This window comes from Heteronotia binoei, chromosome 7, assembly GCF_032191835.1.
Source record: "Heteronotia binoei isolate CCM8104 ecotype False Entrance Well chromosome 7, APGP_CSIRO_Hbin_v1, whole genome shotgun sequence".
In the NCBI taxonomy this organism is placed as follows: Eukaryota; Metazoa; Chordata; class Lepidosauria; order Squamata; family Gekkonidae; genus Heteronotia; species Heteronotia binoei.
Window position 1 is genome coordinate 117,981,859 of NC_083229.1, and position 17,680 is coordinate 117,999,538.

At 44.8% G+C, this 17,680-nt stretch overlaps 1 protein-coding gene across 1 annotated transcript in view; it reads left to right on the plus strand.

Moving 5' to 3' along the window:
* Positions 1 to 17,680, plus strand: part of VPS4B (vacuolar protein sorting 4 homolog B) — a 47,800-nt gene that overhangs the window by 10,817 nt on the left and 19,303 nt on the right. Inside the window, exons 2-7 of the mRNA XM_060244275.1 lie at positions 1,547 to 1,658; positions 2,569 to 2,719; positions 4,764 to 4,831; positions 7,109 to 7,228; positions 13,542 to 13,698; positions 17,516 to 17,664. Coding sequence (XP_060100258.1) covers positions 1,547 to 1,658; positions 2,569 to 2,719; positions 4,764 to 4,831; positions 7,109 to 7,228; positions 13,542 to 13,698; positions 17,516 to 17,664 — 757 coding nt within the window. The remainder of the gene's footprint in view (positions 1 to 1,546; positions 1,659 to 2,568; positions 2,720 to 4,763; positions 4,832 to 7,108; positions 7,229 to 13,541; positions 13,699 to 17,515; positions 17,665 to 17,680) is intronic.

The window sequence follows — 17,680 nt, forward strand, 5'->3', positions numbered from 1 at the left end:
ATTGTTTTTCTATTTGAAGTCATGTGGGGAGAGCCTAATCTGGCACACACACACGCACGCACCCAGCCTGCTGCCCTAGGCAAATGCATAGATCCAGGGCATTTTTGTAGAAAAAGCCCAGCAGGAACTCAGTAGCATATTAGACCACATCCGCTAATATTAGCATATTAGGTCACACACTCATTAGTATATTAGTCACACCATCTGGGATAATCAAGTGCAAACTGAACTATGACGATAACTTTTCCAGGCCCTGCAGCAATTCCGGCTGGCCGGCTAGGCCCCAGGGAGGCTGCCGCACAGTACATCTGGGCCCTGTGATCCCTGTCTGGCCCTGGGGAGGCTGCTGCATAGCACAGCTGGGCCCCACGATCCTCACTGGCCAGCCAGGCCCCAGAGAGGCTGCCATATGGCTCGGTTCGGCCCAGCAATCCCCGAGGGCCACACCAAATGACCTCGAGGGCTGCATACAGCCCTTGGGACTGAGGTTCCCCACCCCTGTCATAGAGAATCACATGTAATTTGGCTTGCACGTGTTCCGTTTACATCGTTTTTTAGCTACCTTACAAGACAGAGAACTAGAAAAAAAAATAGTTGCTTAGCACTGTTCTATCCTCTTAATTGCCGTCTGTCAGCTATAGTGATTTCTTTTCATGTTTACTGGCTGTTATAGTCATTTGGTTTAATTTGTGGGGGGCATCACTTTATTACATTTCTAGTCCCTGAATGGATGTTGTTTCTCTTACTGTTTGGAAGAATAAAAGGGTTTCTTGCGCAGTCTCAGACCATAGATGGACATTTATATGGCTTCTTTATTACATGATTTGTGCTCTTAGTGCTCACTTCTCCTGCGTCACCAATTCTCTTTTAAAGCTTCCTGAACCTCTCCCCCCCCCCCCCCCCCCCAAATTTTAGGGCCTCTTTAAAAGGAATATCTGGCATACTTGTTTTATATACATAAAGCAACTGAAACAACCACAAATGCTTACAAGCTATTGAGAAAGATGACTGGCAGCTTCGATGCATCCTCTCCACAGTAGCACAGGATGCATCATCATGTAAACACGGGCAGTGTTTTCCAAACAGAGGTGGAATTATTACAGAAGAATGTGGCCCAAGATTTCCCCCTGCAGCATCAGGGATCTTGGATTTCTGTGGTTTACATTAGAATGAGTTATTCTCTCATTCCGCTTTGCCAAACTTTATTGCAAAAGAAAACAAGTTTGGACGGTGCCAACTGTTTGTCGTTAATAGTTACTTACAGGGTCGTTAATAGTCACTTGGTGGGAGGGACTGGTAATTTTCTGATTGGTGGCATTATCCACTAGCGAGTCTTAGGAGGCTGGCTTAGGTCAGATCCCAGTACCCATAAATAATCTGGGAGTCTTGGATCCGTTCTCAGCTCTGTTGGACCTGCATGAATTCGGTTACCACGGGATGGTGCTTTTTGGAATTGATATGTACTAGAAGTTGTTATCCAGTAGCATGTTGAGCCTCATCCCCTTTATTTATTTATTTATTTTGCTTTGTGTGTGTGTTTTTACAGAAAGCCATAGACATCGCTAGCAAAGCAGCACAGGAGGACAAAGCGGGCAACTTTGAAGAAGCCCTCCAGCTGTATCAGCACGCTGTGCAGTATTTCCTCCATGTCGTCAAATGTAAGAATCCCTGTACTAAATATAAGAATCTTTCTTTGGTTGGTTGATAATATCCCTGGTCCTTAATGTCACCTCAAGCCCAAGGAGGTAAGGCAATATAGAAATGTTTTAAATAAATGAATAAAATGTCGGTTGGTTGTTTCTCTCTGCCTTCCTTCGTGGAGCTTGAGCCGGCCTGTGTTGAATTCTCAGGAGGTCCCCCAGTTAGGCAGCAGCCAGGCTCTTCAGTGAGGCTCCCACATCCTGTGCCCCTTGAACCCTCTCTTGGGGCTCAAATAAGACACTTGTCTTATTGACATACTGATATATTCAGGGCTTAAATGCAACTCCAAAGTTCTGTAGGTTTGTAGAAAAAAAATCCTGTAGAAAAAAACCTGAAGTCGTGCTACAATGAAAGACTAAAGGATTCCTGCTAGGAGCAGGAAAGTTCTGCTGTTCTGACTTCCAGATCATCGAAATTCTCTGAATGCTTCATTGAAGCAAACCTGTAGAATTTAAGAACTGGTGCCATGGTTAGAGTGTGGGAGGGCTGGGACCAAGAAGAGCCAGGTTTAGATTCCCACTCAACGATGAAGCTCCCTTGGGTGGTTTTGGGCCAGTTGCTCTCAGCCTGGCCCTATTCCACAGAGCAGCTGTGAAGGTGGAAATAGAAGGGGTATCATGCATGGTGCCCTGAGCTCCCGGAAAGGGGCGGGGGTGGAGTTGGGTCAAAATTAGATTGAATTAAAATTGTACTTAGAGGGAGATCTTGTCTTAAAACTGTACTACATTGCTTGGCACTACATTTAATAGAAAGCTCTATAGATTCCTCATCTTTGCTCCAGGCTGTCAAGATAGATCAGACAGCCTCATTTTCTTTCATGCACATGGTCTGAAAACAGGGTGCGACTTGTGACTTTCTCATTCTCAGATGAGGCACAGGGTGACAAAGCGAAACAAAGCATCAGAGCAAAGTGCACTGAGTATCTGGACAGAGCAGAAAAGCTGAAGGAGTATTTGAAAAAGAAAGAAAAAGCGCCTCCAAAGCCAGTGAAAGAATCTGGTTCAACTGCTGAAAAGGGGTATGTTAATTTCACTTGTTCCAGCATTTTCCCAATTTGATTACCTATTTCAGCACCTTTAGTGGCTGTAGAAAATTGCTTGATAGCGTCATCTTAGGATCTGTTCTCCCTCTTAGCTGTGGAGTCTTGTGAGCAAAAACTCTGCTTGCTGGCATTAAAGTTGTGAGCTGCTGCATAAATTAGTTTGCTCTGGGGCCATTTCCCCTGAACAAAGACAAAAATGTGGGAGCTGGAGGCTAAAAAACTGTGAGCTAGCTCACACTAACTCAGCTTAGAGGGAACACTACCAAGGATAAGGCATACTTTTTGTGTGTTCTGGCTTTAACTTACATTCTGTATTTGTGTTCCCAACGCTGATGGTGATTACGGTTTTCCTGGCACTTCCGGATGCGCCGCTGCTTTATTATCACTGTTCTTTACGTTGTTCAAGGGTCTGTTCAAACATTATGTTCCAGGAACAGTTCTCAACCTGGTACAATACTTGCAGGCCCAGCATGGAGAGGAAATAATAAACTGACTGGCCGTACCACACTTATTTGAAGATAATTGCTGTCATTTATTCTGGGAACATATTCGATTTCAGGGAGATTGTATTTTAAAATGGATACAGCCCTGCTCTGTTGCTTTTTTAATGAGAACAAGGGGTGCTCTTGAGGTCGTTCCTCCTCCTATGTTTCCTCAAGATTCCAAAAAACTATTATTGTCAAATTTATATGCCACCTCTTGCCGCCAAGTGGTCTCAACACGAGCATGTCAAGATAGAGAGCTCACAGGTATAGATAGGCAAATGAATATAGAACACTCCGTGAGGGTTTTTACTAATGCATGTACCAGAACAATTTTGTGCTAAACAATATTCAGTAGTATTCCAAAAAAATTTTTACAGGAAATTGTACAATGTTCTCTTAGTTTGTAAAGCCACGCAAGGTCCGAGAAATTCCAAAATAGATATGACTGATTCCCAAAACAGGTGTGTCTGCAAACGGACTGCTGGACAAAAAGAGGACAGAAATGGCGGTCCATTCGTAGCCACACCTGTTTTGGGAAGCAGTCATATCTATTTTGGAATTTCTTGGACCTCGTGTAGCTTCACAAACAAAGAGAGAACAGTGTACAGTTTTCTGTAAAAAAAAAAAAAATTGGAATACTACTGAATATTGTTTAGCGTAAAATTGTTTTGGTACATGCATTAGTAAAAACCCTCACGGAGTGTTCTGTATTTGTTTGCCAAGTGGTCTCAAGGCAGCTAATGGCAGCTAAAATATTAATAGACGTTAATTAAAAACATAATGCGAATAAAACTGAAAGGCAACCCAGATACACAGACCCGACTAATAAAAAGCTAAATGGGATAGCTCTGCTTGGCAAGTCCTGCGGAGCTTGGATAAGGCTCGCAGGGGCCATGTATCTTCTGACAGCTGGTTCCACCAGGAAGGGGCCACCAATAAGAAGGCCCCCATTCTGGTAGATGCCAGGCAAACATTCCGCAAGCAGGTTCTGGGTTGAAAAACACATATTTCAGTGGCAGGGAGAACATGTCAGAAGAGGTGGTCTGCCAGCTGTTAAGATTCCAGGCCGTTTAGGGCTTTAAAAGGTAATCACCAGCAACTCTGAATTTGACTCAGAACTCAATCGGTACCCAGTGCAACTGTTTCAAGACAGGAAAAATATGATCCCTCCAAGGGAAAACTGTCAGCAATCTTACCACTGCATTCTGGACGGCCTGTAATTTCTGGAGTGCCTTCAGGGGCAGCCCTACACAGAGCTCATTACAGTAGTCTTTACAGGAGACGTTCACATGAATGGTCCAAAATTAAATTGTGCTTCCTGTAGCAGCAGCTTGCTTTAGCTTGTAAGCATCGGAATACTTACTCATAAGTGAGTATTGTCTATAGGACTTGCCTACTCAACATGGACTTTTGTTTTACTGTGCATTTGGTACAAATATCTGACCTTCCTGCTTTTTATAGGCCACATCTGTGATTTTGAGGCTTTTTTTTTGGTTGCTGTTCTTTGAATTTCATAAACGTTGGTTCCAAATTAGGAATGACAGCGACGGAGAAGGCGAGTCAGATGACCCTGAGAAAAAGAAGTTGCAGAACCAACTACAAGGTAGTTTCGCACCAGGCTCTTTGTGTCTTTACCAGAATCATCCTCTCAAATGATCAGGCTGAAGATCACATCTGGGGATCCAGAAAGCAACATTATCTGGACCTTTTAAAAATGCTCATTATACTAAACCCTATGAACAGAGCATTATCAAACACATTATCAAAATGACGTCCGGGAGGAGTTTAGTCTTGTAAAACCTTTGAGATGAAAAGGTAGTTTTCAGAGTGCCCTGAGCTCCTCCAGAAGGAAGGAAGATATAGGGAAGAAGAAGCAGATGACAGCCAGTTGCTTGGGGGCCTGATTCTGCCCCCGGGCCACATGTTTGACACCCCTGACCTAGTGGGCTTGTTGATATTGTTATGCATGCTCTTCCACCTCTTTTCATGCACTGTCATGAAAGATCACTTTTTTGCTGGGCTCAGAAAGATCTTTCATAGAAAGCATCCCCAGTTTAAGCTCACCTCTAGTCCAAAACTTGGTCAATTTTTAAAAAAAGGATAACATCAAGCAATGAGGGCATTATAAAGTAGTAATAAATAATTATAGCTTATTAGATGAAGTGCTGTGGTAAAGGTCTGCATTTGGTCCATATTAGTATATCTGCTAGCAGTGCTGTGTAATTTCATCACTGTAGGTGGAAACCTGCATTTTGCAAAATTCAAGTGCTTGTAGAGGCCTTTACTTGGCAAACAGGAACGGTCAACTGTCCAGACTGTAGGGCTTATGTGAGTTGGAACTAAATTAGAAATCAGTAGAGATCTCTTTTCTCGTTTGTTCCTTACTTGTTCTTTTGAGAATTTTTATGTCTCTTCATGGACTCTTCATGAGGCAGTTAAAAAAAAAACCCGCACATAAAGCATTAAAACCCTGGATGAAAAACCTAGCCATAGTATAGTAAAGGTAGTCCCCTGTGCTAGCATCAGTCGTTTCCGACTCTGGGGTGATGTCGCATCACAACGTTTTCACGGCAGACTTTTTTTACAGGGTGCTTTGCCATTGCCTTCCCCGCTCATCTACACTTCCCCCCCAGCAAGCTGGGGACTCATTTGACCGACCTCAGAAGGATGGAAGGCTGAGTCAGCCTTGAGCCGGCTGCCTGAACCCAGCTTCTGCCGGGATCGAACTCAGGTCATTAGCAGAGAGTTTGGACTGCAATACTGCAGCCTTACCACTCTGCGCCACGGGGCTCTTCTCAGCCACAGTATGAAAATATAAGAAACAGTTTTTGGACTGAAAGCTCATTATAGAATCAATCTCTTAATTATCGTGCTAATCAAGCAGAATGTCACGTTCATACCACATAGGACCAAGGCTAGTTCACCTAGGTGCATTTTGAGTGGTACTCTTCCAGTCACAGGAGCCCCAAGGCGCAGAGTGGTAAAGTTGCAGTACTGCAGTCCAAGCTGTGCTCGCGAACTGAGTCCCATCCCACTGGAAGCTGGGCTCAGGTAGCCTCTTAACAGTACACAGGTCCCGGTGTATTCTGTAGAATACTAAACGGAAAAAGCCTCACCGGTTGAATTAACTCTCTCACACAATAGCGTGTGTAAATAAACTTTTAGTGCAGAATCATATGAAAAGTGAATCCGTGCAGCAACCAAATAGATAGAACGCACACTCTCTTTCAACCCCCCCCCCCCCGAACAGTTCTTTCAATGTCCCAAGTTTCGGTGCCTCAAAAACTTGGGACTTTGAAAGGACTGGGTTTTTTTTGGGGGGGGGGGTGTTGGAAGAGAGTGTGCGTTCTTTCTATTTGGTTGCTGCACGGATTCACTTTTCATACGATTTTGCACTAAAAGTTTATTTACGCACATTATTGTGAGAGAGAGTTAATTCAACTGGTGAGGCTTTTTCCATTTAGTATTCTATAGGGTTCAGGTAGCCGGCTCCAGGTTGACTCAGCTTTCCATCCTTCTGAGGTCGATAAAAGGAGTCCCCAGCTTGCTGGGGGGAAAATGTAGATGACTGGGGAAGGCAATGGCAAACCACCCCGTAAAAAGTCTGCCAAGAAAGCGTAATGATGTGACGTCGCCCCATGGGTCAGTAATGACTCGGTGCTTGCACAGGGGACTACCTTTACCTTTTACCTTGACCTTCCAATCACAGCTAGAAAGCTTTCTCTTAGAGAGCCAATGTTTATAATGGCAGTAAGCAGATATGGACCCTGGACAGCACTAGGAGCCTTGGAAATGCGCAGCCTATTCCCCCCAGACATTCTCTCATTTTAACCTCTCAGGAGGAATGGGTTTTTCTCAGCTTTAACGTCTTGTTTCTCAGGTGCCATCATCATGGAGCGGCCGAATGTCAATTGGGGTGACGTTGCCGGCTTAGAGGGAGCAAAGGAAGCGCTTAAAGAGGCAGTCATATTGCCTATTAAATTTCCACACCTTTTCACAGGTAAAACCAGTTAAGGTATATTTAGCTTGTTTGTTTATGGGCTTATTTTCGTGCGTTGCCTTTGGAGTACGATCCTCAAGTGTCCGGCTTTGAGGGTGTCTGAGTTATCCCTCAGCTATCTTGGAGGGAATCTGTATTAGGCTGTCTCGGAGCTGCTGTTAACGCAGAATGTGGGACAAAAGTCGTAAAACGAGTTGAGTGGGAGGCTGGCGAAAATAAAGCTAATGAGTGGTAATTCGGTTGCGGACATGGCTAGCTTCCCGACATGTGCCTGTTTTGTTTTCACAAAAAAAGGGTAATTATGCAGAATTACTGTAATTAAATGTAAACACAACGGTTGTGGTTACAGCAGATATTGCCTCACTCTTGGCTTCGTTCAATATTCAAACGCACCTGTGTAGGAGTGCTTTTGGATTCGTTCCTGCTGCAGTGTGTAGGCGTATCAGTCTGGCTCTGTAGCACTTCTGCTGCGTAGTCATGATATTGGTACTGAAGGACCATGTTGTGAATGTTCTGATCTTTCTTGCGATGGGCATATGAGGTGGTGAAAGCTTTCTGCCAAAGATGCTGTTGCAATTAAACTTATCATAAGCTGGCAATTGTATCAAGGGGCTAAGAGAAATGATTATATAGCTGTTCTTGTAAACCACATAGAAGACGGTGAAACGTCTGGCTGAGAAAGTAGGGAACACTGAAAGTTGCTACAGGTAGGCTGAATTGGAACTATTGGGAAAGGTGCTCTCTTTAGCGCTTGAGCTGTGTGTCTTGATCAGTATGGGAGGTTCACACATGATGCTTCAGAAGTACCAAGGGGCAGGCACAAACTGGGAAAAATGGAGGTTCATCCCATTTTGTGAGATCACACAAACAGGGACCGACCTCCCCTGGTTCAGATTAATGGCTCTTCCCTCCTTTCTGCTGGGGGCAGCTCCCGGTTTGTGACGAACTGCAGTTCATATTTTGGTTCGTGCCCATTCCTAATTTTAACCCCTCAAAGAGTATTTGCTCATTTTATTCGTGAGTTTGTTGTTTTGTGCAACTGCAGTCAGGTTAGAACGGATAAAAGGAAGTACTTCTTCACCCAAAGGGTGATTAACACGTGGAATTCACTGCCACAGGAGGTGGCGGTGGCTACAAGCATAGACAGCTTCAAGAGGAGATTGGATAAGCATATGGAGCAGAGTGATGCTCTGTATTCTTGGTGCTTGGGAGGGACAACAGTGTGAGGGCTTCTAGTGTCCTGGCCCCACTGGTGGACCTCCTGATGACGCTTGGTTTTTTTGGCCACTGTGTGACACAGAATGTTGGACTGGATGGGCTATTGGCCTGATCCAACATGGCTTCTCTTATGTTCTTATGTAATTTTTATATATTACCTGAGCAGACTCCTAAATGTACTTTAGGGACTTAAGGTGCATGTCATAGGAAAGTTGCCATCTTCACAGTCACCTCTGAATGTGGTTGACAGAAGATTTGGGTTGGATCCAGCCAGCTCTTTCACTCCATCTCATCTGCATCACCTCTTTCCTACAGCCCTGATTCCATATGGCTTTTGTATACACTGGCTCTGATAAAGTCTTTTTGGGGAGTCCTCCCTTTCTTGCCAGCAGAAAGGCTGGTTTGGATCCAACCTGTTACCGCTACTTTCTGAATTACCTGTCTGCATACTTGTGTTTCCATAAAGAGGGAATTCAGCACTCTGGGCTCTAGACAGGTACCTAGGCAATTAATTCCCCACTTAGAGGTTCTCCGTACGGCCATTTCTTCCAAGCACCCTTATCGTTTAAGAATAAATTTTCCTTATGGGTAGTTCCTGCTGGCCAAAAGCAGTTCCTCTTCGACTGCTGATTACTTTAAGGAAACCAGATTGTTAGAGAGGCAGTTTCTGGATAGAGGCTGTTCTCTGCATATCATCTGAGGTAGGGTTGTCAAACATGTGGCCCAGGAGCCAAATCAGGCCCCCCCGGAGGGCTCCTATCTCGTTCCCAAGCAGCTGGCTGTCATCTGCTTCCTTCTCCCTCTCTCTTGTTTCCTTCTGCATTACAGCTTGCTTTCCCAGGCTTGCACTGTTTCACAGGAGCTACAGAGCAAAACCTCTATGTTCTCCATTGGCTGAGGCTCCTCTCTTGGGGAGGAAGGGGGGAAGGCAGAGCGTACTTTGCCAGACTCTCTCAATTGCACAGCAGAGCTACGGAGCCAAATCTCTCTTCCTTCTATTGGCTGAGGCTCCCTCCCTCCCATTCCCCTGGGGAGGGAAAGTGCCACAACTTTCTTTGCCAAGTTCCCTGGATCCCACGGGAAAAATACAAAGACAGCACCTTTAAGATCAAGTGCTCATGTTTGAAGCATGCTTTATTTTAAGTCTTTTAAAAATATATCTAATTGTATTTGTCTATGTCCTTTATAAAGTTTATATCTCTGCTACCTAATCTTAAATAGGCACACATATAGCCCGGCCCAATGTGGCCTGGCTCGACAAGGTCTCATTTATGTCAGATGCAGCCCTCATAACAAATGAGTTTTTGACACCCCTGAGCTGGGGAGCAAGGCAGACAGCCAGAATTGGACACAACTACTCAAATATATATATATATATATTTATTATTATTATTTGAGTCCAATGCAGCGTGCCCCTTGGCGCAGAGTGGTAAAGCTGCAGTACTGCAGCCGGAGCCCTCTGCTCACGACCTGAGTTCGATCCCAGCGGAAGCTGGGTTCAGGTAGCCGGCTCGAGGTTGACTCAGCCTTCCATCCTTCCGAGGTCGGTCAAATGAGTCCCCAGCTTGCTGGGGGCAAAGTGTAGATGACTGGAGAAGGCAGTGGCAAACCACCCCGTAAAAAAGTCTGCTGTGAAAACATTGTGAAAGCAATGTCACCCCAGAGTCGAAAACGACTGGTGCTTGCACAGGGGACTACCTCTACCTTTACCTTTACTCAAATATTGGGACAAACAAGAAAGAAAGAACATAGCATGTGCCTTTCAGTTTTCACATCTAGCCAATACAAAGAGCCATCATGACATGGGGGCTTGAACACCATTCTAGAATTTGAAATCAAATCAGGGAGGCCCCCATGGTTGGGCATTATATCCAAAATGGCCATACAGCTGAAGATATCAGGTTTTGTGTGATTCACAAATACAATCCTCCACTTTATAAGTCACAGGATGCTAATCTTTTATATACAGCAAGAGTGGCCAACGGTAGCTCTCCAGATGTTTTTGCCTACAACTCCCATCAGCCCCAGCCAACATGGCCAATGGCTGGGGCTGTTGGGAGTTGTAGGCAAAAAACTTCTGGAGAGCTACCGTTGGCCACCCCTGATATGCAGGATTTTATAGCAAAAAGAGACAAGGTTTATATATGATTTAAAACCATTTCCCTCTCATGCATTAAGCCTAAGTTTAGATTTCTCCTCCTACATTTAATAAGATTTCTACATGTAATTCCTATGTTTATTTTTGAGTTTTGGAGTGTCTTTGTATTATTTGGAGTGTCTCTCTTTAATGGCTTCTCTTTACCACCTTTAGTTCAGTTGGAGGTGAAGCCTTTAATTTGCAGTTGTTAAGGTATCATTGTGAGAATTTAACCAGGATTAAAATTCATGACTTGTTGTGTGAGACATGAGAAATTAATCCCCCCCCCCCCCCGGGGTAAATGTATAAGTATTTCTCTCATTTGATTTGAAATTCTGGGTTCTATCTGCGAATTGTGTCTTGTCTGGTTCTATGCAAATTGTTTACGTCAGCATTTCCCATTTGCAGGGTCACGATTTGGTACCGGGCCACGCAAGCCTCAATGCCGGGTCACGAGGGGCGGCCTGACTGCCCCCACCCCCTTCCCTCTTTATTTATCTTCTGCGCAACAATGCGGCAGCACACTTCAGCCCCTTCCCCCATGCCACCGCCAACTGTAGTACTCTGAGCGTCCTTCAGGTGAGGGATGCTCAGAGAGTGCTACAGAGACTGCACACTGGCCAAAGCCCACCCGCATCCCGCTCTGATGTTCGGAAACATCAGAGAGGGCGGGGAAAACTCCTGGCCAGCGCACAGTCTATGTATCGCTCCCTGAGCGTCCTTCACCAGGACCATGGGGGAAAATCTGGGCCACCGGGGGGGGGGGGGAGTTTGGAAAACCCTGGTTTACTTGATGTGAAGAAGGTACACTGATTCAAAATGCGATTCATACCTAGGGTGCGCGTCTTGACACATTTTGTGTGTCCCAGAAGACATGAGCTACTGGATGGGAGAAAGCTTTCATCTTCAGGCTGATGATGACTCATTATTGCTCTTGTTATTCTTCAGGAATTAATGTGGATTGGACTGGAATACATTTATGTTAGAGGTGCCCGTGAGCACGGAGTACGCTATGTATATTTATGTGCCTGTGTGCCATCAGTTCGACTTTGTATCTTGCTTTCTAGTGCCCATGAGCACGATCGGTGTTCCAGCCATTGCCGCAGGCTAATGTTTTACAGATAACAACTATATGTGATTAACTTTCATTGTATATTGAAAAAAAGACAAGATTTACAACATTACTTTGGAATAAATCGATGTTTTATGGTGTACATAACGCGACAGCCCACATAATTTATTTTCAGCGGCAGCGCATAGTCTCGGCGTTGTTTCTGGTTTGGAATTGCGGGCCTGCACGACCCAAAGTCATGTGCGATGGGACTGCAGTAAGGAGGGAACTTGGTTGAGATTAAGTGGAAAAGATGTTTGGATCCAGCCAGTTTGGTGTAGTGGTTAAGTGCATGGACTCTTATCTGGGAGAACCCGGTTTGATTCCCCACTTCTCCACTTGCAGCTGCTGGAATGGCCTTGGGTCAGCCATAGCTCTGGCAGAGGTTGTCCTTGAAAGGGCAGCTGCTGGGGGAGCCCTCTCAGCTCCACCCACCTCACAGGGTGTCTGTTGTGGGGGGAGAAGAGACAGGAGATTGTACATAAGAACATAAGAGAAGCCATGTTGGATCAGGCCAACGGCCCATCAAGTCCAACACTCTGTGTCACACAGTGGCAAAAAATTTTATATATACACACACACTGTGGCTAATAGCCACTGATGGACCTCTGCTCCATATTTTTATCTAACCCCCTCTTGAAGGTGGCCACCACCTCCTGTGGCAGTGAATTCCACATGTTAATCACCCTTTGGGTGAAGAAGTACTTCCTTTTATCCGTTTTAACCTGTCTGCTCAGCAATTTCATCGAATGCCCACGCATTGTAAGCTGCTGAGTCTCATTCATAGAGAAGGGCGGGGTATAAATCTTCAATTCTTCTTCCTCTATTCAAATAAGCAATGGCCAACAAGCAGTCTTAATATCAATCACAGGATGAGAGAAGATCTGAAGGGAGTATATAAGTTGGATCATATGATACACTAATGGGACACAGATATGACCTAGTTCTAGCTGTTGCCACAAGCCACTGTTAAATTGCGCTGGCGTATAAAATCAAGATTGTTTCCACATTCCCTCCTCACCGTTCTTGTGCGGTTTGATTTTAAGGCTGGTAGCTTGATCAGCGTCCCCTCTGCTGCATCACCTGAGTGCAGCCATCTGATGAAAATGGGGGTTCTAGATCAAGCTCTGTGATCAAGGCAGGGAAGGCAAACGCTTCAAGCTGCATGAGCAATGCTGGTGCAAGGTAACTGCAGCTTGTCCCAGCGTCTGATTTGCAGCCACCAGTTTTAGCAGGCAACTCAGCCGGGATACGCTGAAATTTTTCTTGCTGCTGGGCTTCTCTGTGATGCAGTTACCGGTCTTCCACTGCCATCACACTGATGGAACATGTCTGTAACTTTCCATGGGAGGGACGGTGGCTCAGTGGTAGAGTATCTGCTTGGTAAGCAGAAGGTCCCAGGTTCAATTCCCGACATCTCCAACTAAAAAGAGTCCAGGCAAATAGACGTGAAAAACCTCCGCTTGAGACCCTGGAGTTCTGCCAGTCTGAATAGACAGTACTGACTTTGATGGACTAAGGGTCTGATTCAATATAAGGCAGCTTCATATGTTCACATATCTTTTACTTTTGCTACGATGCATATTCCTAAAATTAACAAATATATATGAACCTTGATTAAAGCATTCTGCCTCATTTTTCAGATGAACAAATTTAGTAAATTGAGCCATTTGAGCTGCTTTCCATTCAGAAATAGGCTCAAGGGAAATTTTAGTACCAGGTTTTGGCAACTATGATCTTTGTGGCAGTCAAAAGATTCCAGGTCATACTTTGGTTAACATGTCCTGTTCCAAACTGAGTAGGGCAATTTCGTGAGCAATTTGTTTTCTCTTGTGTTTCTCTTTCAGGGAAGAGAACCCCTTGGAGGGGAATTCTTTTGTTTGGACCTCCGGGAACAGGGAAGTCATACTTGGCAAAAGCTGTTGCAACAGAAGCTAACAATTCTACTTTTTTCTCCGTGAAATCTTCCGACCTTGTCTCAAAATGGTTGGGGGAGAGTGAAAAGTAAGTATTTCACTTTGTTAATTTTTCAAATGTCAGAGGTTTTAGAACAGGGGTGTCAAACATGCAGCCCAAGGGCCAAATCAGGCCCCCTGAGTGCTCCTATCAGGCCCACGAGCAAGTCTGCTTCTTTCTCCCTCTCTCTTGCTTCCTTCAGTTATCAGAGACTGTTAAATAAAATATTGCAAGAGTGCTAATCTTTTAAGCATGTTTTATTTAAAGCTTTTAAAAAATTGTGTTTGTCTGTGTCCTTTATAAAGTTTATGTTTCCACTACATGGCATTACATTTTATGACCTGGCCTGACAAGGTCTCATTTATGTCAGATCCGGCCCTCATAACAATGAATCCGACCCCCCTGCTTTAGACTCTGAGCCTACATTTGTACCTTCATTTATCTTGTTTGTTTAAAGCAGTTCTATGTTGCTTTCTGACCTGACTCATTCTCTAAGGCAGTGAACATTAAAACATTAGAACCTTTTAAACACTAAAAGCCACATTAGAAGTGTGTGTGTGAGTTTAAAACAATTACAACAAGTAAACACACAACCAAGGAGAAGGGCTAATAATAGTGAGGAAGCGCGAAATGAAACAAAAGAAGTCTTCACCCTCTGACAGAAGACAACAGTAGAGGGAGACAGATAAATCTCCCTGTGGAGGGAGTTCCCATGTTTTGGTGCCACAACTGAGATGGCCATTTCTTGGATTGCCACCTCTCTAGCCTCACATGGCAGGGGCACCCAAAACAGGGCCTCTGAAGATGAGAAGAGAGGTTGGGTGGTTCATTTGGAAGTTGGGTGGTTCATAAGGGAGTAATGGCCAACATCGGCACAACACAAAAAGCACTAGGCTGTGCACCTTCAGTCTTCTGTGCAGTCCCACACTGGGGACTATGCAGGCCAGCCAATGGAAGATATTTCTAGCTCTGTGATACTCAGAGGTGGGTGGTTGAGGTGGTTCTCAGAGCAAATGCTTTGCATGGTCCGGTCTTTGGATGTAGGACTGATTTCCTTTGAACTGATGCGCACAGACAAAATTCTAAGCAGGCTACTCTTATGCACCTGGAACCGTAGTGTTTCCTCTTTTACTGGATTTTCTTGACGTCTCATGAGCTTCCACTCGCTCAGTTGGCGACTTCAGTTGTTGATAATACTGTGTCTGAATTATAGTAGTTGCATTCCTTAATGCTCAAGGTTGCATTCCAGCAAATTAGAAACTCCAGTTGCCCTTTTGGATTTTTTTTCCAGGTTTTTCCTTGAGGAAAAAGAAAGTAGAGGGTTCAGACCTATACTAGTTCTCTGTGGTTTCAACTTTTATTAGAAAGGGAGGGACGGTGGCTCAGTGGTGAGCATCTGCTTGGTAAGCAGAAGGTCCCAGGTTCAATCTCTGAGAGACTGGGGATGCTCTCCCCCTTGGAACCTGTGATGGTTTGGGCAGGAAAATAATCACTTGCCCTCCAAGGGGAGGGGGCACCCCTCTAAGTATCCTAGAACTAGAAGAAAATTCTGATTGGCTGGCCTGCGATTCCTAGCCCCCAGTTTGTGCCTCCACAACAGATGCTTCAATGAACAACAGTTACAGGTAACTGCAACCCTGTTGCATCTGGAGCAAAGAGGTGAGGCTTCTGTAGTCTGGAGGCCGTCAAAAGGTGTTCTTTTGGTATCTGATGAAGTAACAGACTCTTGATTGCCAACCCTCAAGCCCCAGGAAACGCCTCTTAGCTTGAACCCTGACAATAAACTAATATGGCTGCTCACTGAACAGGTGCTGAATGCACAGATTTTAATAATAATAATAATTTTTACTTTATATCTCGCCCTCCCCACTGAAGCAGGCTCAGGGCGGCTTACTTGGCATAAAATGCAGGCATTACAATAGTGCAATAATAAAATACACTAATTATGTAACAATTATATTTCTCAATTAAAATATACTATTATATTAAAACCATCAATTAAAACTATCAAATTTAAAACCAACAAGAAAGAGGGTGGTCTTTCAGGCCCGGCGGAACTGGTTAAGGCTCCGCAAGGCCGTACGTCTTCTGGTAATTGGTTCCACCAGATTTTCTGCAATCAAATGAAATTATGCATCTCTGAATTTATCTTTATTTTATTTTATTTGGCTGGTTTACATTCCGCCCTTTCCCATACGGGCTCAGGGCAGATCACATTTGTAATGAAACAATTAAAATACAACAATGGCGTAATAAAATACCAATAAACAACGCTACAAAAATATACACAGGCGGGCAGGCACGTATTTCAGATAAAACAAATATTCTAGCTCGTAGTTTTATAGCCCATTGTGGGGGAGGGCAATAGATGTATAAGCAGTAGAATGAAAGGACGTCCCCCTGCCTCAACCGAAGGCCTGGCGAAACAGCTCCGTCTTGCAGGCCCTACGAAACAGAAGTAAATCCTGTAGGGCCCGGATCTCCACAGGGAGCTGATTCCACCAAGCCGGGGCCAGGGCCAAAAAAGCCCAGGCTCTGGTCAAGGCAAGCTGGACGTCCCTGGGGATGGCCAGAAGATATTGGTTGGCCGATCGCAGCAGTCTTCGGGGCTCGTATGGGGAGCTGGTAATCTTTCATGATTACCTGATTTTAGTTGGCACAATTGTTTCTTTGGACCAGCTCTGCTCAGAAATTGCACTGCTGTTCAGGTGTGGCCCCCGTGTGTGGAATTTTGACAGGAGAGCAGAAATAGCAAAGGCCATGGTGGGAATGGAAGGTGGAGAAGGAAGAGCACAGTTGAAAGGAGTTGGCTGGGCTAAGAGAAATGGCAGCAAGCAGCAGCTGGACGTGGAGAGTTCTGTACCCCACCTGCTTTATAATAATGCCACTCATGAATATAAATCCTTCTGTAATGAAACTACCAAGCCTTTTTTCCCTTCAGCCACATATTTGAATTGCAAAGTTTCCTGGAATTTCTAGTTAGCAAGTTGTATTCGTGTGATCAACTATGAATGAAATAGCAATGAAATTGCTGAGCAGTCAGGTTAGAACTGATAAAAGGAAGTGCTTCTTCAAGTACTGGCAACTTGAAGGGTGATTAACACATGGGATTCACTGCCACAGGAGGTGGCGGCAGCTACAAACCTAGACCGCTTCAAGAGGGGATTGATATGGAGCAGAGGGCCATCAGTGGCTGTTAGCCACAGTGTATTGTTGGAACTCTCTGTCTGGGGCAGCGATGCTCTGTATTCTTGGTGCTTGGGGGGTGCAGTGGGAGGGCTTCTAGCCCCACTGGTGGACCCCCTGATGGCACTTGGGTTTTTTGGCCACTGTGTGACACAGCGTGTAGGACTGGATGGGCCATTGGCCTGATCCAATATAGCTTCTGTTATGTTCTTAACTAAAAGCTTGACTAAGAACTACATTATACAAGCTCTGACAAATGAAACGGTTGGCCAAAGAGCATTTGTTATGTGGAATGAAGCAAAAATCATGAGGCTACAACTGGGGGGAGCACAACTCCCCAACAACTGACCCATGTAACTTCCTGCGTGGTTGAAAATGTCAGCAGTTCACCAACAACTGTAGCATCTGGCCAAACTATGATTTCACCATAGAGCATTGCCTGAATGTTGGAAGGTCACTGGTGACACGCCGTCGCTTCTGGTTGCACAGGAAGTGATATCAGTGTGTTGGGAAACTGGCTTTCACTGCCATTTTTTTTTTCTCCCACCGCTTCTTAACTGAGATTACCCCACCACCAGCAAAAAACTCCTAGCTGGTGACCGATATTGAGGAAGGCATAATGTGTGTGCTGTATTACTGTGAATTCTCTCCTCGTGTAAGAACTGCAATTCTTTCACAGGTTAGTGAAGAATCTCTTCCAACTTGCCCGAGAAAACAAGCCTTCCATTATCTTCATTGATGAAGTTGACTCTTTGTGTGGTTCCCGAAGTGAAAATGAAAGTGAGGCTGCTAGGCGGATTAAAACAGAGTTTCTAGTTCAGATGCAAGGTAAGGCTATGGCTTT